At 38.7% G+C, this 18,201-nt stretch overlaps 1 protein-coding gene across 2 annotated transcripts in view; it reads right to left on the bottom strand.

Annotated features, from left to right (window-relative positions):
* Positions 1-3,498: 3,498 nt before the first annotated feature.
* PRMT8 (protein arginine methyltransferase 8) overlaps positions 3,499-18,201 on the bottom strand; it is a 57,329-nt gene continuing 42,626 nt past the window's right edge. For both annotated transcript variants that reach the window (XM_040055406.2, XM_040055405.1), the window contains 6 exons: positions 17,706-17,848; positions 17,235-17,322; positions 13,969-14,084; positions 9,273-9,423; positions 6,934-7,055; positions 3,499-5,125 (listed from right to left, as the gene is read on the bottom strand). In XM_040055406.2, the coding sequence (XP_039911340.1) occupies positions 5,042-5,125; positions 6,934-7,055; positions 9,273-9,423; positions 13,969-14,084; positions 17,235-17,322; positions 17,706-17,848 (704 nt within the window). In that variant the 3' untranslated portion in view covers positions 3,499-5,041. The remainder of the gene's footprint in view (positions 5,126-6,933; positions 7,056-9,272; positions 9,424-13,968; positions 14,085-17,234; positions 17,323-17,705; positions 17,849-18,201) is intronic.

The following is an 18,201-nucleotide window of genomic DNA, read 5'->3' as shown; positions in this document are numbered from 1 at the left end:
TGGAAGTCTAGGATGCAATCATTGGTTGTGTAGGGAAGAGGGGGGTAGAGGGGGGTTACCATGAGGGGACTAAAGTGGGAACTAATTGTATCTTTCAGTACTTTCAGTACCTAATGGGGAGTTAAAGTGAAAAGAGAAACAGGCTTCTCTCGGGGTGGGGGGGGGGGCGGGGAATAGTAAAATAACAAGAACCAAGAGTCACAGGTTAAAACAAGAGAAATTCCAGATAAACATTAAGTGTCCCTGTGAGATTATCACAACACTGGAACAGCTGCCCAGAGAGGCTGGGGAGTCTTTGTTCTTGGAAATCAAAAAATCCCTGAACAGTTAAGTTTGGAAAGGACCTCTGGAGGTCATGTAGTCTAACACCCTGCTCACCAGGGTCCCTTAAAATCCATTACTCAGGATTAGTTTCCAAGTGATTTTTTAATATTTCCAGGGAAGGAGATTCCAGAAACTCTCTGGCCAATCTATTCCAATGCTTGGTCACCTGCCCAGTAAAGCTCTTCCTCATGGAATCATAGAATATCCTGAAGTGGAAGGGACCCACAAGGATCATTGAGTCCAATGTTTCACCCTGCAAAGCACAACCCCAAGAGTCACACTATTTGCCTAAGAGTGTTGTCCAAACACTTCTTGAACTCTGTCAGGCTTGGTGCTGTGGTCATTTTCCTGGAGAGCCTGTTCCAGTGCTTAGCCACCCTCTAAGGGAAAAACCTTTTCCTGGTATCTAGCCTAAACCTCCCTCAACTCAGTTTCATGCTGTTTCCTGGCAGCAAGGATGCGAAGGTCAGTACTTTCCCCTCTGCTTTTCCTTGTGAAGAGGCTAAGGTACACAACGAGCTCTACCTTCAATCTCTGCTAGGTTGAACAAATCAAGTGACGGGCTCACGTGGAACTTCCTGGGCATCAGTTTCTACCCTTCACCTCTTGTCCTATTGATTGGCACCACTGAGAAGAGTCTGGACTCATTCTCTGGCACTCTCCCTTAAGGTACTTACAGACATTGATAAGGTCCCCTCTCAGTCTTCTCTTCTTGAGGCTGAACAGGCCCAGCTCCCTCAGCCTTTCCTCCTAAGAGAGTGGCTTCAGTCCCCTAATCATCCTCATTCCCCTCTGTTGGACACGGTCCAGTAGCTCCATGTCTCTCTTGGACTTTGAAGCCCCGAACTGGACAGAGCACTCCAGATTTGCCTCACCAGGACGGAGTGGAGGGGCAGGTTCCCCTCTTTCAACCTGTTGACAATATTCTTCCTAAGGCACCCCAGGATACCATTGGCCTTCTTGGCCTCAAGGATACACCTCTGGCTCATGGACAGCTTGTTGTCCACCAGCATCCCCAGGTCCTTCTCTGAACAGCTGCTTTCCAGCAGGTCAGCCTTGTACTTTCTAATCTTCCTAAAGCAGGGGTTTATTCTTCATTATATACATAGAATACCATGTGTCCTTTTTAAACTAACCTTCTAAGTGAATGAAGTTATCTGTAATCAAATTTTTATGTGTTAAATTAGTTTCTGAACTAATATTAAATTTAAAGTAAATCTAGTTAGAAATTATCTCTGAGAAGGTTCTTCAAAGTAGCACTGTGGTAAAAACATGTCTTGGGTATTACTGGGTAAATATTACCACCTTGAATAATATTCTTGTTCACATTTTGGACAGTTCTAACTCCTATTACAAGTCTAAGACAGTATTAAAAGGCTGTAAACCTCCAATTCCGCACACAGAAAGGTCCCCAGAACAACCCCTGCAAAACCCCAGCCTGAAGCTAATGACATCTGGCAAGGGCTAATTTGTGCTGGGAATAAGAAGTTCTTATGAGAATAGAGCCATACTGTGCTGTACTTTGGAGAACCTTGGGCTTACAGAGTGGCCCCCTAACACTAGGGACTACTTCCTTAATCCTATCAAGCACTGCAAGTGTGAATTTCCCGCTGTGCCTTTTAGAGGCATGCTCAGCATGGAGCTTTTTTTGGATGGTCCTTTTTGTTTCAAGTGACAGAACAATCCCTGAGAAGAGTTTTAATACCTTTCCCTTAAGATCAGAGTCAGGGCAGAAGAGACCTGCTTTCTCTTTTTTCCAGCGCTGTGTTACTCATCAGGAACAGTCTTTTGTGTAAATACTGTATTTCTGTTTCTTTCTCATGCTCTATCCCCAGCTCATGAACTTTTCCTGTCTGTGGAAGGGTATTAAGTGTTTTAAACACATCTGTTTCAGCTCTCAGCGGTCATTTTGTCATTATATTTTAATGCAAAGCTTTGAAAATCAGTGGCTTTGGTTCAGTCCTGGAGTCCACGAGAAACCTTCTTACTTAAGCCTTGAGAAAATGTGGTTCAGACTCTGTGGTAGTTACCTGGACTTGGATTGCTGAGGAAAGCCTTGTAGCTGGTTGCACCTGACCTGCAAGGTCTTTGCATACCTGTTTCACTAATGCTGACCTAACCCCTCCTGTGTGTGCTGAACTCACAAATGGTTTCAAAACCTTGTGGGTAGGTAACAGCTTTAATGGCCTTGCAAGCCTGAATTTGCTTTTTGATCACTGTGATTTGAAGATGCTCAGCACTCCGGGAGGCACTCTCAGTTCTTTCTGTGATGGAGAAATACATGGTATTTTTTTTTTTTTATATGAAGGAAAGTACAAGCTCATTTTCCAGGACAGAGTGTGCCTGAGGTGTGGTGACCACCTCAGAACTGTGCCATTAACAATATCAGTCAGGATGTAATCCTGCAACACTGAAGTGAATGGGCTTTTCAAGTACTAAGGCAAGGTGGCCACTATCGAAGAGAGACCAACACTTCACTGTCAGCAGTTGAAAGATGAGGCAGAACAGGCAATTAATGCACAGCAGTTCTTAAATACTTCTCAAATTGGTTAATGAGCTGCTCTGATCAGGGTGGAGGGTAGGTTTGCTGCTTCTTGACCAGTGTTTTCTGTCATGCAAAAATGACACACTCTCAGTAAAGACCCTTGGGAATTTTATTTCTTTTCTTGTTTGTCTTTTTTTTTAAATTTCAAACAAGGTATGAGGTCCCCCCGCCCCCCCTTCTTTGTTATTCTTTTAATATTTAAGTTATTAAATATTCATGTAGTGGGCTAGAGAAGTGGATAGTTTGAAATGCTTTCAAAGTATAATTTAGGCAAACAAAGTAAGAGTCTTTCCTCTTTCAGTAATAGTCATCTCAGTGATTAGTGGCAAAGAAGAAGATGAAAACATTGTTTGAGTAGATTTTTCAGATAAATGGAAGGCCTGAGAAAATCTATGGTAAATTTCCTTACCCTAAATTCCTAGAATCACAGTAGTGTTCCTAGAAAGGGACTTGTAGATTTTTTTTTTTCCCAGTCCATTACTGAAAGAGTAGCCGAACTCATTCCCTGAAAATGATAGCAATATTTGACACATAAACTCGATTTTGTAAGAAAAGTTTTTCATCCTCAATCCAAAAACATGAAGGAAGCTTTAAGACAACAGTGATGAGCTAAATGGCAAACAGCATCTTTTACTGCTGAATTACAGTTTAATTTCACTCTGCATAGATACCATTCAATAGAATCCCTTGACCATATTCTTTAGACCATAAGAAAATGGAGGCACTGTACAGGTTCTGTGGAGGGAAAATCAATAGAAATAGGTTTCTAAAAAGCGAGACGTTGACAAATACTGGCAAAATACATCGTCAAGTATGCTTTATTTGCAGGTGATTAAAAATATTTTTAGGCAAAAAACTAGTCAATCTTATCCAGTACAAGATAGAACATGATTTAGTGCCTAATGCCAGACGGACTGGAAAATGAGTAGATAGGACTGGTGATGCAGTTGTTGATGAATTACATGTGATTAAACGGCTCACATTCGTATAGTAAAAGGACCTGATACATACATATGAGGAATTATAAGCACTCAATATTTTAACAATAAGCAGGAGATTTTGTACGAAAAACAAGGGACTCAAGGGGACGGGAAAGCTACAGACATCTTAGTAATATCAGAAGCCATCGACTTTTTTTTTAAAGACATTAACTTGCTCCTGCAAATTACTGCACTCTTGAGAATGGTATTTGCAATTTAAAACTTATCTAAAACATCACCAAAAGGTAACACTAATTCCTATTTTTTTAAAATTATTTTGTATTAAGAATTTTGCAAAGAACTGAAATATGGCATGGCCAAGAAGCATGAATTATCCACCATTTCAGAGACTTTGCATTCATCACATTTAAATACTAGGTGTCTGATTTCTGAAAGTCTCATGCAAAATCCAGCTATAAAAACTCATCACAGAATATTTTCAAGGATAAAAAGCTAATGTTTTTTAAAGCTCTGACAGACATCCAGTTGTGAAGGTGAATTTCAAAACTAATGGTCCACATTTTCAGAGGACATTCAAAAATATAGTTGTTGAACTTCCTGTAAATGCCCAGCTCTTATCTACACTTTGCATGGAATATTTACCACAGCTATAACATTGGACAGTTAATGGAATATATCACTGCCTATAGTAGTGCCAGAAGTAACATCATCATCTTTCCAAAACTGCTTAATGAGAATTAAATAATCACAAAACAAATTCCTATTATGAAATGACTTTTTTTTTTTCCTCATGTACAATATATATATTCATTTATATTGAATATAAGTCCAGTTATACTATCACAGTAATGTGCTGTAGTTGTCTTTCATAGTGAGAAAACTGCCCTAATCATCTTTAACATGCAAAGCTTGGAAGAACCAGAAATTCACAGTAAGTAATACAATTTGTATATGCATCTTTTGCCATCCTAAAGTTAACCAGAACACTCAAGACTGTTGCTTATTTTTTTTTCCTATGTTTAACAAAAGCTACAGTTCTGTATACTGTACATTCACAGTGGGATCCCAGCCCCCTGTACTATCTGCAAGAAAGATCAGGTTACCACCCTCCATCAGAGTAAACATTCTAGTACTTAATATAATAATCTTGTGAACAGTTGTTCCTAGCTTGAAGCTCAGCAGTTCAAGACTTGATAAAATTCTCCTTTTCATCTCTCTGAAAGGTTTCTTGCTAACGCATTTTGTAGTCATTAGATACTGACATTTCACATAGCTGTCCTTTAAAATCCAAGTCTACTGTGAAATCCAGGTCACGCTGTAAAAAGATTTAAATGCAACATGTAAGTAAGACCATAAGTTTAGTGTATTAATTCAGTTATCATTGCTTGGGTTGAAAAGACCAGCAGATTAAAGAGATTCCTGCAGTGGTTTCTAACTTCTCCTGGTTTTGAATGGTGCTAACACTGAGAAAGCAGGCTGTAAGATGTGTAATAGCATTCACCATACAATCTGTGCTTAGGTCATATTTCTATACTCTTCCCGAGATGGATTTAATGTCCTGGTTACTTCATGGTTCAGGAAGCTTCTAAAACACTGTTTTCATACGTATCCTATGTAAATTTTTAAAGGGTATCCCCCATTGAGATTCTCTTAATTTAGGCTAAAGGGGTTTCCCACTAGGGGTAGTTCCCAAATAGATCTAGTAAACTTCCCATTGTGCAGAAGCCCTTAGCCATTTTTTATCTTAGAATGACGTGTTTTTAGGGAAGAGGCGCTACACAGCTCTACAGAAGGAAGTTGTGTCTATGCAAGCTTTTGAAAAACTTCATGTTTCAGAAGAACAAAGCACTAGCAAATCCTTTTGAACCAAGGTGGTCTCTCTGTCTTAATGACAACTATCAAGAGCACATCGATTTTAGCACCTAAATCTGCATTCAGGTGCTTACTGCTGTGCAAACAAATTTGAGATATTTTATTCATTTTTCCCCTCAAAGAAAATTGATACATTTAACCCAAAAGAAAATATTCCAGTCCCCCTAGGACAACATAAGGGTAGGGAAACAGATTCTTTTTCTCTTGCATCGAGTAGCTTCAGGGGTGAATGTGTTTCTTTTAATGCCAAGTTTATTTTGTGTTTATTTCTCCCTCTCTGTAAATACTACCGTATCCAGTCTATGTTTGGTATAGAAAAGGAGAAGCAATGCAAAAAGGGAAGACAATGAAATGTTAGTGTTTGTTGCAGTTAAGAAATGCAATTTATCAACAATTGTAACAACTGTATAGATGGATAAACAGGTTATTTTAACTGGTGTTTACTGTAATAGAAAGTGAAGAGATACTGCTCAAGATCTTTGGCAGAAAATGCTCCAGTGTTTCTCCCAGAAGTCATAATCCTCATGCCTTGGTCTGTCCAGCCATTGGTTGTCTATCAGACCATATTTCCATATTTTACAGTCTCCTTACCATTCAGAAGAAGCACTAGGGGGATTTAGCCCATAGCAGAGAAACTGAGGAAGTTTTTAGCAGTCTAAAGCAGCATCATGCTTTAGCTTTAGTCTTTAATAAAGCATCTGTGTTTTCCATGGAAAGGCACACTTTTTGAACAGCCCTTTCACTCAATTAGTGAGTTCAAGTACATTTGATCAGTGAGTTCATACAGGCATTCCTCTGAAATACGTTCCTCAGTTTCCTGTTGGACTCTCCTTGAGTACTGAGTGGCAAATCACTCAGTGCCCATAGATGTGGAACTGAAGTACTTACTCTTGATCATCCTGTGTTGGCAGAAGGGATCTTTCCACTGATTTCAGTGACAGTGTGAAAAACCTCTTGCCTCCTTGTGTCACAAAATGTGAGTCAAGCTGATTGCAGAGGTCAGCTGACTCAGTGATGCATTTGAATCCTTTCTCCCTTCCCATCCTAGCCTGCTTGCAGGCTGACTTCTGTAACATTAGCGCTGTTTTATCATTGCTGTCATCAGCTTTGGTGAAACTGTGACTGGAGCTCTTACTAATAAACATGAATGCCTTTAGCATGCTCATTGTTTTACTCCTATGCATTTTCTTTATCGTTGATCATAGTTTGTGATCAGTAGAGGTGGAATTAGGATCAGGGGTGCTGACTCACCACATTTTTTGCATTTGGTTTCATGGATATAGTCCCATAGATTTCTTCTCCTCGTCTCACAGTTAAATAGTCCTCCAAGTAGAAGACAGTTTGCTTCCAGTGAGTATAAGGAGCATCAGGTGCTAAAAATATATATATATACGGGTGTCACTTACTGAAATTTCTTAAATGCCTTGCAAATCAAATTATGACTTGGAAACAACTAGGAAAAAAATCATTTCTTTTCATAAAATGCTTTATGTACTATATTAGCAAATGTACTTTACAACACAATTCTGCTGGCTCTCTGTGGGTTGTCTTCTAATTTTTACTGGAATATGTGGATGTGAATCACACCCAGCAAGAAGGATTCCACAAAAGGGGTTACAGGGCAAGATAGGCACATTTTTATGCTTTTCTTTCAACCCACACATGTTCAAATTGGGAAACTCTTTGCCACTAAGTGCTTTGAATTTCAGGAGTCTAAATTACTTCAAAAAACAGTGATACAAAAGCATGAAGGAAAGGTTAATCAAAAATTGTTCATCACAATGTTGCAGATGAAACATCTGACTGGTGATCCCAAACCAGCAAATTTTATCGTTTCCAGGAGGATAGAGCAGATGAAAGGGCACCTGCACCTTGATCTCTTTTGGGACTATTAAACAGCTTTTAGGGCAATTTGCCAGAGATGGAAACTGGTCTAAATTAATTTCTAGTCTTGCTTAGCAGAATCACTTTGACAACCCTTTGCTATTCCAGGCTTTTACTTTACTTCTTTGGTTCTATTTCTGATTTAAATGCCAATCTTTGAGCTGTGCCTAATGAACTTGTATTGGTCACTTCTTGTTCACAGCATTCTTGCAGTCAAGAGCATCTAGAAACCTAAAAGTAGCTGTAGGAGCTCAAAGACTTCCTAATCTGGCAAAAAAAAACCCCCTCTGATAAGTTTATTTTTCTTCTATTTGTATCCCCCAGTCACATGAGGTCACTATATTGTATCATTATTAACACTGTTTAATAAAATAATCATCTTATTTCATCTCAACATAAATGTTTCAAAAAAATTACTTCACTTTGTACATTGTGATGTAGAAATACTGATGCTTTCTTAAAAAACTGGCAGAACAGAAATTTTTAACTGTTTTCTAAGACTCTAGGATCAGAAGACTGATATAAAGCAACTTTTTTTCAGAAGCTGTGCTGGCAAATTGGTATCTTCAAAAGGAAAAGGATTTTACCAGATAATTTTTGTCTAAGTGTCCAGACAGTTTTAATGACTGTTAATCTCAAATGTTAGATGAGATATCTTCTGGTAGGAGTTCAGATCCAGACTGTTCACTGTTTGGACACAGCTGCGTAAAATTTCTAACTGAAAACATGTTAGACCAAAACAAAATTGAATTTATATTCGAAATCATAACTGCTGCCTTGTGCACACCCATGTAGTTGTGCACATGCAGCATTGCCCAGAAAAGCCTGACATAGCTGGAATCTTGTGCCCCATGAACAGCGTGGGGGTGTGTGTAATGCAGGTCCAGGTCTCCAAGTTCACCCCAAACATGTCCTACAAACTGGTGTACTTTACTGCATTCAGTGCAGCTTTGCCAACAGACACCAGGTGAGAATCTTTACCAATCTTCTAGACAGCAGTGACCTTCAGCAGCCGGTGGCCAAACAACCTTTTTATGGAGTAATTCTTCTGCACCTACCTTATCATGATATTCTGAGCAGAGGCAGAGGAAACACTTCATCCTCCTGTCTACACACAGGCTGTCTACAGGGTGAGGTTTTTGCATTTATTGCAAGAATCTCTGGTTTATTCAGTCTGGTAAACAATGCCTTAAGGGAACGGAGTTACTCCTTTAAATATCTGCTCACCAAGGCAAGTTAGAGTTTCACACCTGGGTTTTTAGAGACTACTCACATAATCAGTATGTGTGTTTTAATAGCTTGGAAAAAACGGTAGTTTTGTTCTAGACTCTGGGGCAAACTTCGTTGAGTTTTGGATTTGGGGAAAACTAGGATGCAGAGCTAATATCTCTGAGCCTATAATTCTCTGTCTAATCTGAGAAACTTGACAGAGGATTTAGGTATAACTGGTGAGGGACATAAATTCACAGGCTGTAATTCCTGCTGAGCTCTAAGCTTGATAGCCATTGTGAAATTCTGCCTCTGTTTCCACAGAATTCCTATAAGCAGTTGTACTTTCCCCATCCTGCTCACCTCCCCCAAAATTACAATAGTTTTTATCACTGAAATTCAAATGTGGTGGTACATTAAACCTTCCTGTACCATCTAACCAACAGCACTGATAGACTGGTAGCAACAGAAGTGAAATTAAAAGAAATACAGATTACCTGTAGAAAATCCCATCTTCTTGTGGCACTTTGTAAATTCAATATTAAAATAGGTGACCAAGGCATGAATGTAATCATTGCGTTGAATTTGGAGGCAGAATGCAGAAGTAAATTCCAATTCTTCTGTCTTCACTGTATAAATATCTACTTCCTGTTTGGAGGAGAAATAAATGACATTTACATGCAGATGCCTGTGACTCTCAGGTACATATTAAGTGAGGTACTTCAGTATTTCATTCAATGATCAGACACAAAGACGACTGGCAGCCTTTTAACACTGTAAGAAATCAGAGGTATACTCTAATGTATCAAATCACGAGGAAATGATCCAGTTATCTAACTAAGCTGACAGAGAGGACACTCACTGAAGAGTGTGTGCTCTTGGGAATGGCAGGGAGGGGCTGTAGGAGCTGGGGAAAATCAGAGTTAAAAGGTCCTCTGATAAATATAGGTAGATGTTAAAAAGGAGATATAGGTCCAGTTCAAAGACCTTTTATCATCAGGGACTGTCAGCATGAGGAAAGATGCCACAGTTGGGTTTTTAATAAAAATAAACTTATTTGGTTTTGCATCTCTGGAAAGGAAAGCGATTTGACTGTGCCAAGCAGTCAAAACATTTGAGGCACAAAAGGGGCCTGCTTTTTGGTGGTGATGCTTTCTAGTCCTGTGTCAGGTAACTGATTCCAAACAGTGAGCACAGCCAACTTACTCTAGAACAAGACAGAAGCAAATTATATCAATTGTACTGTGGCTTGATTGCAGGAGTTGGGAGCCGCAATGTGGTCTTCAGGATTGCTTATTTCCATTAATATTTACATCTCACTGTTCAAGGCTTAAACTGTGTTTTTCAGCTGGATCTGATTTTCCCAGCTAGGTACTGCTTTTATCTGGGTTGTTTCCAAAAGTTGTAGTGATGATAGGGAGGATGGTAAGTCTGAAATACTATTCTAATGCTGTGGGAAATGTTTCCTAAGCACTTTCTGGTACCTTCATTGCTCATTCTCATTGCTGCGGTACCCGTATTGCTCATGCATACAGGGAAACAGAATTTTTGTAGGCAGAAATCCAGATTTTCTCTACTCCACCAGCTGAAGTCAGGAATTGTGTCTCTGACCTCACCAGCATTTCTTAAGAATTGCACTGCAAAAATGGAGAACAGAGTCTAGACCACCCATTAGAGGGCTCTTTTAGGGCACATTAGAGGGCTCTTGTAGAAATTGCCTTCTGTAACCTAAGACTGCAAAAAGAGACATAGAAAGATGCAGCCATATTTCAGTTACTGAGGTCTTTGCACAGACCACATATGCATTTCTGAGACTTAGAAAACTTATGGGGAGTTGATTTAGGCAAGTTGTAGTTTTGGCCTGTCTGGTTAACATTATTGTTCAAGAACAACTCAACCATAATGAAAATTATTCTACAGCATTGCAATGAAACCGTGGGGCACTAGTGTTTATCAGAGACCTATGCATATAATTAGTCATTTAAAGCTGTGATAACCTTAAAATGTTTTTGGTTTTTCCCCCTCAAAAGAGGGTAAGAAAAAAGCATGGTAGGAGAGAGAACTTCTGAGGCGCCCCAGCAGAGTTCATAGCAGCCTGCACAATTTGCTTTGCCAAGCTACACTGGACTGATGGGTGATAGTTACAGACTATCTGTAATTTTTGGTGTCTTTTTCCCCACTCACTGTGGGGAAATTGGGACTTTAAGTCTAGTGGTGAGGCACATAAAAGGGAACTAGCTCCCTCTCTCTGAGCTGTGTTGGCTGTGCAGGGTAAAGTGGAATCAAAAGCACTAGGAAGTATTTTTTGTTAGAGAAGTCAGTAGAAGTTTCTCAAAAATATTAAATAAATGTCCTGAATATACTGTTGGTCACTTTTGCAGTCCTTTTTTTTAAAGACAGAAGCATGGCTTTTTTACAATGCAAGATAGGAGACAAAAGTGTGGAGGCTTTCTTATTAATAAATATAAATCTGAGAATGGCCAAGTTGGGCTTTGGTGATCTCTTTGAATTGTACTCTGACAACTCTATATTCTTATATAAGTTGGCAATACCCATTACAGCTAACTGCACAGGAGACAAATGATACAAATTGGAATTAAGGTTGCTTCTAGAGTGCCATGGCATTTCTTTCCTGACCTCCTTCCCAGACAGTCAGGTTACTCAGCTAGAATTTTGTGAGCATGAAAATAAGCTAAACATGCAAATCTCAGTGGATGTCCAGGTTTGGTGGAGTTCTTTCAGGTTGTTTTTTTTTTTTTTTCTGTTTCTTTGCTTGTTTGTTTTTGGATCAGAGAAGAAAACACAACTGTTTTATTAAGCGTGAAACAAAGTTTTCCATTTTTTTGGCAGTGTTACTGAAAGCAGTAGGCCCCCAGCAGGAAACCTGTACATTTACTCCTGAGTTCACTTACTGGTTCTGGTGGTTTGAAGATGCTTTGTTCTCACTATTCTCCCTGGCTGATTTTGTGTGGAAGTTAAACTGAGGACTCCTGCTTGGCAGAACAGTTCCTGTGCCCCTCAGATGTATTTAACAGATCATGCAAAAGAGAATGGCTCTCATAGCAGAGAGGATGCTGCATTCCCTGCATGCACCACCCCTACTGCACCCATGCCCTAGTGCCTGAGGTTCCTTAAAGCATTCAGGACTTTGGTTACATCCAGTTTCTGAGGAGTGAAAAAGAGGAAATTTTACTCAGGTCTCCAGAAAGTCAGATAAATGCCATAGCTACACAGCATGCACAGCTGATGTCTTATTTTGCTGGTTTTGTAGAACCATTAAGAGCATCTAAATTGGGAATTGAAATAACTGCAGAAGCACAAGACTCTGACTGGTGTCTGAGGAATGTGTGTAGTGACTGGTCCATCCACTGACTAATGAAGAGGGAACCCAGACACATCTGGTAGACACCCTAAATTAGCTGGCTTTGGGTTGAATACAATCCTAAAAATCCCTCTGCTAATCTAGTATGAACAAGCTGTGCTATCCAAAAGTGTTGTAATAAAACATTTGAATAATTAAACATTATGGCTTTGTTTATTCTCCGATGTTTTCTTAGGCTAATATTATTCTCTGAATTCACAAATATTTTCAGGATGAAAGAAATGTATTTTATATAAATAAACCATGTGCAAAAGTACGTTAAATTTAAAAATATGTAACTACAGAGTCTGTTTTTCCTACTTCTGTATTGCTGTCTTGAACATAAACCTCCCTCCTTCTTGCTTTTCATTGACAATTTTCTCTTTTCTTGGTGATCAGTTTGTGAGATTTGTGACTGATTCTGGAATGGAGGGTGGTTTGTGCTTTGCTACTTATTACCTCCTTTCCTCTCATGGTGCCTCTACATGGTACAGCACCATTCAGTTTATGGACAAAAGATGTCAGAACTAAATATAAACCCTGAATAGAAACACTTCGAAAACTGTTGTCTGTCAGCTTAAACCAAATTACTTTCAAAGACCTTCTAAATAAAGTGTTGGATTTGCACTTCAATTAAGGGTGTGCAGCTTTTTATTCCAGAGCAGCCAACCCATTTTGCTCCCTGATCTCTTTCTCTCTGGATGTATTTCATAGAGTCTAAATAGCTCTTTCTTTTGTGCATACTGCAATTTTAAATTGCTCTGGTTGAGGCTGTTTTCGCATTTTGTGTTCCCCTCAGTGCAGATGGACTGTGCATGCATATGTACTCATGCAGAGCTTCTGCTTCTGTTCCTTTTTGCTGCTTTCAGTAGAGGTTTTGCAGACTGGAGGCATGGCTTTCCCTTTTGCATACGGGAATATTTAGTGCTCTGTTTGTTAATGGCAAAAAGTGAAAGGGAAAAGTTAGAACTGACTCTTTGGGATAAATGAGCTCTTGGATTCATGGACCTGGTGCTATCACTGTTACTGATGCAGACAGCCTTGTTCATGACAGTTGTCCCCCATGAGGAGGAGTCCTTCATGTGAAGGGAATTTTAGAGCTTTCAAGTGTTCCTGCAGACTGTTCCCTCATTGTTAACATGATCTTGTGAACAGGGGTTAACGACCTTTCTGTCTCATGTAAAGCAGAGGACCAGTTAACGTCAGGGTGCAGATGATGGGACTGAGAGAGAACACTAACATTCCATATAAGGCTAAGAATTAGGAAGTTAGAGCAATCAATTGAGTTCAAATTCTGATCACATGTTCTGGAGTTAATTATTTATTTCATCATCAATTCAGAACTGATGCTTCAGACTTTCTTACTGCAAAGAGAATCATCTACCCCTTCTCCTCAGCAGCATTCAATCAGTAATTTCCAACCTCTATTTACAAAAAGGGCAGTTCAAATTCGTATCTAAATATACCATGTCTCTCTCTTCATTCAGAATTTGCACATGTAAAATTTGTAAGAATCTTGAGTTACAGCCTGCAGATACAACACAATGAGTACAGACACAAGGAGCATCTTGCTTTTGGGAATTCCATAGGAAATCGAGGTATCTTTGTTCACGCTCAGGTCATGTTGATAGTACTGAGCATGTGAAATACACAACTGGCTAGTTTAAAAGTGCAAAATTTTCCTTCTTAGCATGACAGCATTCTGCAATGATGGCCTCTGCAGCTGGTTCAAAGCGTGCAAAGATAGTAGCAAAATATAAGAAGCATGTCCCAAAAGAACCCCACAGTTTGGTGTAAAAATTCATAATTAGGTATATTCAGAATTACCAAACCTTTATTAAGCAGGCGTTGGTCACCACTTGCTTTGGATCTACTATGTCCACCAAGGGCTCCTTCATGGCAACATCCCTAATACAGGTCATGTCAAAGCCGTACACATTCTCCCACCCTGCAATGCACATGGATTTGGCAAGGTCAGCAGCAATAACAGAAAATAATTTTTTACTTCTCAAAGTATTTTTCTTTTGAAAGAATTGGTCCTATCGCCTTATTTTCAGATGCCCCCTTCAGCTCTTTGCTCTCAGCTGTCTGTGTCATCATTGCTACTTTACAGATAATGCAGTTGTGGCAATATAAGCCCTCAATGTACATCTTTGAACCAGTGACCCTTTTTTGTTGATGTCTCCAAAACTGTGTTATATGAGATTTGTCAGTGATTTTTGTGGCTTCAGACACTTGTGACTGTCGCCCAAAATCATCTGATGTCAGGCTGAGCGTTGGGAACAGCTGTCAGGGATTCTATCCTTTCCTATCTGTTCTGCTCAGTACTTTATTTATTCCCGCCCCCCCCCCCCCTCCCCCCCCCTTAGATTGCCACTCAATCAGCAGTCTACATGCTCTTTTGATTATTTAAGTAGTTTTAGTTTCAGCAAGCGAATTACTGGCAGGAGTAGAATTGCAGGTGTGTTTCAACAGTTGGGACTCCAAGTTTTAACCTGCACATACATCACAACAGAAAAGCAAAAAGGTTCACTTTGAGAAGATTTAAAAGTCAATCCTCTGTCTTTGAGTTGTTCTTCTGATTGTTCCAATAGATGCTTCTTGTTATGCTGAGGATTTTTTGCACAAAATGAAAGCATTGAAAGATGGAAAAGTAGACTAGGTTGCTTTTAAAAGTGAAAACAAGAACCTTCAAACAAGTGAAATCTTAGCCGTATGAAGCATGTAAGTCAAGGTCTCCATTCAGTGCTTCATCTCAAAATCTAAACTGAATACTGGAAGTGTTTTAAAAAATGGCTTGAGCAAAAACCAAAGTAAAAGATAAACACATTCGTGAGCATGTTTGAAATGTCTCATTTTTTCCAGAGCATAGCATTTGAGCTCCTGGGGTTTCCAGAGAAGTATGACTGAAAATGTAATGTGATATAAAAATTTGCATATTCCTAAACTGGAAAAAAACACGGACGTGAATGATTCTTTGATATCTCTTTATTATCTCTTTATTATCTCTTTATTGGGTTCCAAGTTTCTCAACACTTCAGGGGAGCCGAAACTTTTCTTTCAGGCATCATGAGCGTGTGAGAACTTCAGATTACTTTTATAAAAGTCATATATTTTTATGTGATTACTCAGGAAAGATTAACTAGGAAGCCCTGAAAAAACAATGTATTGATTTTTTTACTTATTATTGGCACCTCCAGTATTTACTGCACTTCAGCATATGTGGGATACCTTTGAAATATGTGGCCCAATCTGTCTTTGGCAGAGAGCTGTCATGGGAGGGGAAAATAAAATTATATGTTTTACATCTTGCAGTAAATCAGAGTAATTGACTGTAGTAGTACACTGTGGTATTAATCTTCAGTTAAAAAATCAGAAGTTAGATTTTATTTTTTTTTAGAAACCTCATATTGCATTATTTTTTAATCAATATAATGGTTCTTGGACACCCTTTAGAATGCTCATCCCTGCATCTCATATGAAGGCAATACTCCATCCTCCATAAGAGAGAAAAAGATGAAAAATTGAAATGTAAGGAGACACCATCAAGGATTTATAAATGGAAAAGAGAGACAAGATGGCAGTGCAGATAGAGAGTGAGAATCAACTAAAGACAGAGGTATATAAGGTAAGGAGGGAAGGGAAATCAGAGGTGAAATCAGAAAATAAAGTGTCTTAAAGGAAAACAACATTTTACAAGAGGAAAAAATGACTTGAAACATTTTTTTCAAATGGCTAAAACCAAAACAATTTGAAAACAGATGTATTGCCTGTAATAAAAGAAAAATACTCCAGATCTAGAAAGGAAGGAGTTCAAAAGAAAAGTGAAAGATTTTAGGCCAAAAAGGCTCTGATTCCTTTACAGAATGTGTGCATCATATATCCTTTTGAATCTGTACATTTTTGTAAGGACTTCACTGTCAAGGTCATCACATTGCCAAGGAGAAAAATCTAGGCTGTGCTTGGGGAGGAGATAAAATCCTGCCTGGCACCTACAGAGACTTCTTGTCACCACCCCACTGCACTGGGCTCGCTTTCGACCTGAAATAGCAATTTTGACCAACTGGCAGTTCTGTGTATTAGCACTGAATTTGATTACAGAAATACCAAGCCTTCTTTTCTGGGAGGAGGTGAGAGTCAAGGAATAAGGAGTCAGGCATCTTTATTTAAAGGTTGTCTTAACCCACTAATTTAACCCAAACTTTCACATGAATCTTTGGTTAATAAATCTGCTTAGGAATTTTGTGATTTTTTATTTTTTTTTTCCCATAATGGAAAACACCTTTAAGGTATTAAGTGAAACTGCCCTACTCTGAGAAATAAATAAAATTAAAAAATGTTGAAAGGGAAAAAAAAGAATGAAATAACGTAAAACTTGCTCATTTGATCAAAGCAGGAGCCTGGACTAGGTCACTTGTAAATGTCACTAACAGCAGCAGTCATTCATGATACTTCAAGGAGACTCTCCCAACATTTTAAAAGCAAAGGAAAAGTCCATTTTATGCAACTTTGAAGTATTAAAAAACCCTAAAATTAAAATCCTTTTTAACATACAAATAAAATTTAAATTTCTGATCCTTATTTTTAATTTAAAAAATCTTGGATAAAATGTTTTAAATAAATACTACATGTAGTGGGGTTTTGTTCTTCTTGACAAGCCGTCATGGAGGTATAACTTTTTCTATGTTTATTTCTTCCCATGTACAATTAATTCACATTTTACTGTTTTTATGTTTTTGTTATGTTAAAAACAAAAACTAGGATATGAACAGCAAAAGAATATTACTAGGTTTTGTGGCTGTTACGATGGATTATATATTTATCAAAACAACAACAAAACAAAATCTCCTGTAATCCAAATTTTAAATATAACTAGGGTATCAATATGACTCTAGGCAAAGTCTTCATCAATTTATACATGCATCTTTCCTTTTCACGCTTTAAATTACTGCAAATTTCCTGAATTAATTTATAAGCAGACCAACATTTTCTCAGAGTTCATATTTATATTGGAATTCTGGCCTGTAAAGAGATTACAGTAGGCTACTGGAAATGAAAGATTTTAGGGAAATAACCACAGAAACGTGTGCTTACTCACAGTGAATTTTGAAGTCCTTGTACTGTCTGTCTTCAATTGCTACCACGTACAAAGCAGCTCGGTCTGGAAACATTAGCCCTCCAGGTTTCTGTTGATGAATTGTGGGGAAATGGATCTCGTAATCTATTCACCTGACAAAGACATCACATTTTGAACTGCACATACAAAAACCAGACAAGCACCCCTTGCATGCCTTTATTGCTTTCCTTCAAATTGTCACACCAGCTTTAACCTTGCAGCCTGTGGCAATGTCATTAGACAGTGTCTACGCAAACTTGGCCGGCCAGCACTTAATCAAAAGCAAAGCTCTTTCACTGAGGTTCCCTTTGTTATCTCCTCGTTAAAGCCTAAGAAATGGCACTTGGAGGTGTGACTGTGTCTTGTTATGGCGGCAGTAGGGAAGGGAAGGCTTGTAGTCAGAAAATAAATGGTGATTGCTCCAGCAAGGAGCACGACATGCAGAGCACGTACCAGCCACTTGTCTCGTGCGAAGATGACTGTGTTTAACATTGACTCATAGAACAGACAGTAACCCATCCACTCGCTGATGATGATGTCTACTTGATCCACAGGTAATTCAACTTCTTCCACTTTACCTTTAAATATTGTGATTACTGAAAAGAGAATCCAAAGAAATACATTGCACATAATAAAACACCTGACTAAGATCCTTACTGGCGAATGTCAGGCTGACCTTTTCAATATGATTCTCTTCTTGAATGCCTGTCCATAAGGCATGGCGCCACGTGACTCAGTGCATTTCACACTTTTCAAAAACTATTCAAAGTATAATAAATAGAATTTTTAGTATCGGTATAAAAGGAAAAAACACCAATCCAAAATCCAAAGGCCAAAGAAAAAACCCCACCATGTCTAAAAACAACAGAAAAACAGGCCTTACCTGGTTACCTGTATGATCTCATTTTACAATGCCTTTTGGAATTTGGCAGATTTCTATATCATTGAC

The sequence above is a fragment of the Hirundo rustica genome, chromosome 2 (assembly GCF_015227805.2).
Source record: "Hirundo rustica isolate bHirRus1 chromosome 2, bHirRus1.pri.v3, whole genome shotgun sequence".
NCBI classification, from domain to species: domain Eukaryota; kingdom Metazoa; phylum Chordata; class Aves; order Passeriformes; family Hirundinidae; genus Hirundo; species Hirundo rustica.
The sequence above is the reverse complement of the archived record's forward strand: the minus strand, read 5'-3'. Positions and strand labels throughout refer to the sequence as shown.